Source organism: Entelurus aequoreus, linkage group LG09, assembly GCF_033978785.1.
Source record: "Entelurus aequoreus isolate RoL-2023_Sb linkage group LG09, RoL_Eaeq_v1.1, whole genome shotgun sequence".
Lineage (NCBI taxonomy): Eukaryota > Metazoa > Chordata > Actinopteri > Syngnathiformes > Syngnathidae > Entelurus > Entelurus aequoreus.
Window position 1 is genome coordinate 65,096,574 of NC_084739.1, and position 5,000 is coordinate 65,101,573.

Consider the following 5,000-nt stretch of genomic DNA (forward strand, 5'->3'; position numbering starts at 1 on the left):
TATATATATATATATATATATATATATATATATATATATATATATATATATATATATATACACTGTATGTATGTGAGTGTGTATATATACACTGTATGAATGTGTGTGTGTGTGTGTGTGTGTGTATATATATATATATATACAGTCACGTTCAAAAGTTTACATACACTAGTAAAGAACATCATGTCATGGCCGTCTTGAGTTTCCAATCATTTCTACAACTCTTATTTTGTTGTGATGTAGTGATTGGAGCACATACTTGTTGGTCACAAAAAAAAATATTCATGAAGTTTGCTTCTTTTATGAATTTATTATGAGTCTACTGGAAATGTGAGCAAATGTGCCGGCTCAAAAGTATACATACAGCAATGTTAATATTTGCTTAATATTTGGGGCGAAATATTTGGTGTGGTCATGCGGCATCAACAAAAACATAATTTTCACTGGATTCGGAGCAAACAGGACTAAACACAATCTTAATTCTAAAGTTTCTGTCTTTGACAATTGTGGAGCATATTTGCAAATTGACCAAGATAACTGAAACTTGTACAGTTTGTTCAAGAAATTTTCTAGACTTTTTTTGGATTGAATCAACTTTGTATGGTTTCTCTTTTGGGGGGAGGTCATCCTGTGTGTTGCCATATCAACATTTCCATAGCTCTACATCATGTTCCCTACACACACCTGGCATGTATTGTACCTATAATTACAGTATCTGATCCATCTTCTCCCTGCCCACCAGAAGCTGACTAACGTCCGCATAATGAAGGAGAACATGAGAACGGGGAACCTTCCGGCCAACATGAAGAAGAACCGCGTGCTTCAGATCATCCCGTGTAAGGAATACTTTCCATAATACATCACATCCCAGAGTGCTATCAAAGGGAGTCATGCATCACAGACGTGCAGCTAATTGTACGTAATCACACCATTACATCATCGCTGGTCAAGACGTCGCTGGTTGCTAGGCAGATTTGGTTGCTTTTTTAAAATTATTTTTTTTGCTTTTTTTTTTTTTAAATTGGTTGTTTTCTGAACCCTGTTACAGTTTGAATCACCCTGGTCAAGACGTCGCTGGTTGCTAGGCAGACTTGGTTACTTTTTATTTTATTTTATGCATTTTTTTTGTAAATTGGTTGCTTTCTGAACCCTGTTACAGTTTGAATCACCCTGGTCAAGACGTCGCTGGTTGCTAGAAAGACTTGGTTAGTTTTTATTGAACTTTTTTTGTAAATTGGTTGCTTTCTGAATTCTGAGCCCTGTTACAGTTTGAATCAACCTGGTCAAGACATCGCTGGTTGCTAGGCAGACTTGGTTGCTTTTTTTTTGGAAATTGGTTGCTTTCTGAACCCTGTTACAGTCTGAATCACCCTGGTCAAGACGTCGCTGGTTGCTAGGCAGACTTGGTTACTTTTTATTTTATATTATTTATTTATTTTGTAAATTGGTTGCTTTCTGAATCCTGTTACAGAATGAATCACCCTGGTCAAGACGTCACTGGTTGCTAGGCAGACTTGGTTACTTTTTATTTTATATTATTTATTTATTTTGTAAATTGGTTACTTTTTGAACCCTGTTACAGTTTGAATCACCCTGGTCAAGACGTCACTGGTTGCTAGGCAGACTTGGTTACTTTTTATTTTATTTTGATTTTTTTTTTGTAAATTGGTTGCTTTCTGAATCCTGTTACAGAATGAATCACCCTGGTCAAGACGTCGCTGGTTGCTAGGCAGACTTGGTTGCTTTTTTTTTTTTTTTTGTAAATTAGTTGATTTCTGAACCCTGTTACAGTTTGAATCACCCTGGTCAAGACGTCGCTGGTTGCTAGGCAGACTTGGTTACTTTTTATTTTATATTATTTATTTATTTTGTAAATTGGTTACTTTTTGAACCCTGTTACAGTTTGAATCACCCTGGTCAAGATGTCGCTGGTTGCTAGGCAGACTTGGTTACTTTTTATTTTATATTATTTATTTATTTTGTAAATTGGTTGCTTTCTGAATCCTGTTACAGAATGAATCACCCTGGTCAAGACGTCACTGGTTGCTAGGCAGACTTGGTTACTTTTTATTTTATATTATTTATTTATTTTGTAAATTGGTTGCTTTCTGAACCCTGTTACAGTTTGAATCACCCTGGTCAAGACGTCACTGGTTGCTAGGCAGACTTGGTTACTTTTTATTTGATTTTGATTTTTTTTTTGTAAATTGGTTGCTTTCTGAATCCTGTTACAGAATGAATCACCCTGGTCAAGACGTCGCTGGTTGCTAGGCAGACTTGGTTACTTTTTATTTTGATATTATTTATTTATTTTGTAAATTGGTTGCTTTCTGAATCCTGTTACAGAATGAATCACCCTGGTCAAGACGTCGCTGGTTGCTAGGCAGACTTGGTTACTTTTTATTTTATATTATTTATTTATTTTGTAAATTGGTTACTTTTTGAACCCTGTTACAGTTTGAATCACCCTGGTCAAGATGTCGCTGGTTGCTAGGCAGATTTGGTTGCTTTTTTTTTTTTCCAAAATTGTTTGTTTTCTGAATCCTGTTACAGTTTGAATCACCCTGGTCAAGACGTCGCTGGTTGCTAGGCAGACTTGGTTTCTTTTGTTTTATTATTGGTTGCTTTCTGAATCCTGTTACAGTTTGAATCACCCTGGTCAAGATGTCGCTGGTTGCTAGGCAGACTTGGTTAATTTGTATTTTTAATATTTTAAAAACATTTTGTAAATTGGTTGCTTCTGAACCCTGTTACAGTTTGAATCACCCTGGTCAAAACGTCATTGGTTGCTAGGCAGACTTGGTTTCTTTTCTTTCTTTTTTTTTTTTTTAATGGTTGCTTTCTGAATCCTGTTACAGTTTGAATCACCCTGGTCAAGACATCGCTGGTTGCTAGGTAGATCTTGGTTACTTTTTATTTTATTTACCATTTTTTTTGTAAATTTGTTACTTTCTGAACCCTGTTACAATTTCAATCACCCTGGTCAAAATGTCGCTGGTTGCTAGGCAGACTTGTTTTTTTGTGTTTGTTTTTTGTAAATGGTTGCTTTCTGAATCCTGTTACAGTTTGAATCACCCTGGTCAAGATGTCGCTGGTTGCTAGGCAGACTTGTTTTTTTTGTAAATGGTTGCTTTCTGAATCCTGTTACAATTTGAATCACCCTGGTCAAAATGTCGCTGGTTGCTAGGCAGACTTGTTTTTTGTTTTTGTTTTTTGTAAATTGGTTGCTTTCTGAATCCTGTTACAATTTGAATCACCCTGGTCAAAATGTCGCTGGTTGCTAGGCAGACTTGTTTTTTGTTTTTGTTTTTTGTAAATTGGTTGCTTTCTGAATCCTGTTACAGTTTGAATCACCCTGGTCAAAATGTCGCTGGTTGCTAGGCAGACTTGTTTTTTTTTGTAAATTGGTTGCTTTCTGAATCCTGCTACAATTTGAATCACCCTGGTCAAGATGTCGCTGGTTGCTAGGCAGACTTGGATACTTTTTCTTTTTTTTTTGTAAATTTGGTTGCTTTCTGAATCATGTTACAGTTTGAATCACCCTGGTCAAGATGTCGCTGGTTGCTAGGCAGACTTGGATACTTTGTATTTTTTTTTGTAAATTTGGTTGCTTTCTGAATCCTGTTACAGTTTGAATCACCCTGGTCAAGATGTCACTGGTTGCTAGTCAGACATGGTTACTTTTTTTTTAATTGGTTGCTTTTTGAATCCTGTTACAGTTTGAATCACCCTGGTCAAAACGTCATTGGTTGCTAGGCAGACTTGGTTTATTTTTCTTTCTTTTTTTTTTTTTTTTCTTTTTTTAATGGTTGCTTTCTGAACCCTGTTCTAATAAATGATAAATGGGTTATACTTGTATAGCGCTTTTCTACCTTCAAGGTACTCAAAGCGCTTTGACAGTATTTCCACATTCACCCATTCACACACACATTCACACACAGTTTGAATCACCCTGGTCAAGACGTCGCTGGTTGCTAGGCAGACTTGGTTACTTTTTATTTTATTTTATTTATTTTTTTGTAAATTGTTTGTTTTCTGAATCCTGTTGCAGTTTGAATCACCCTGGTCAAAATGTCGCTGGTTGCTAGGCAGACTTGGTTACTTTGATTTAAAAAAAAATATATTTTTTTTAATGGTTGCTTTCTGAATCCTGTTACAGTTTAAATCACCCTGGTCAAGACGTCGCTGGTTGCTAGGCAGACTTGGTGACTTTTTATTATTTTTTTTTTTTGTAAATTGTTTGCTTTCTGAACCCTGTTACAGTTTGAATCACCCTGGTCAAGACGTCACTGGTTGCTAGGCAGACTTGGTTACTTTTTATTTTATTTTATTTAATTTTTTGTAAATTGGTTGTTTTCTGAATCCTGTTGCAGTTTGAATCACCCTGGTCAAAATGCCGCTGGTTGCTAGGCAGACTTGGTTACTTTTTATTTTATTTTAGTTATTTTTTTGTAAATGGTTGCTTTCTGAATCCTGTTGCAGTTTGAATCACCCTGGTCAAGACGTCGCTGGTTGCTAGGCAGACTTGGTTACTTTTTATTTTATTTTATTTATTTTTTTGTAAATTGTTTGTTTTCTGAATCCTGTTACAGCTTGAATCACCCTGGTCAAAATGTCGCTGGTTGCTAGGCAGACTTGGTTACTTTTAAATTTAATTTTTTTTTTTTTTTAATGGTTGCTTTCTGAATCCTGTTACAGTTTAAATCACCCTGGTCAAGACGTCGCTGGTTGCTAGGCAGACTTGGTTACTTTTTATTAAAAACATTTTTGTAAATAGTTTGCTTTCTGAACCCTGTTACAGTTTAAATCACCCTGGTCAAGACGTCGCTGGTTGCTAGGCAGACTTGGTTACTTTTTATTTTATTTTATTTTATTTTTTTTTGTAAATTGGTTGTTTTCTGAATCCTGTTGCAGTTTGAATCACCCTGGTCAAAATGTCGCTGGTTGCTAGGCAGACTTGGTTACTTTTTTTTTTTTTTTTAGTAAATTGGTTACTTTCT

The 5,000-nt window shown here is 35.6% G+C and overlaps 1 protein-coding gene across 3 annotated transcripts in view; it reads left to right on the plus strand.

Moving 5' to 3' along the window:
* The window catches only part of LOC133657627 (receptor-type tyrosine-protein phosphatase epsilon-like), an 87,230-nt gene that overhangs the window by 69,556 nt on the left and 12,674 nt on the right, over positions 1-5,000 (plus strand). For 2 of the 3 annotated variants that reach the window (XM_062059187.1, XM_062059188.1), the window contains exon 16: positions 743-836. In XM_062059187.1, coding sequence (XP_061915171.1) covers positions 743-836 — 94 coding nt within the window. The remainder of the gene's footprint in view (positions 1-742; positions 837-5,000) is intronic. The other variant, XM_062059189.1, reaches the window with a different exon arrangement.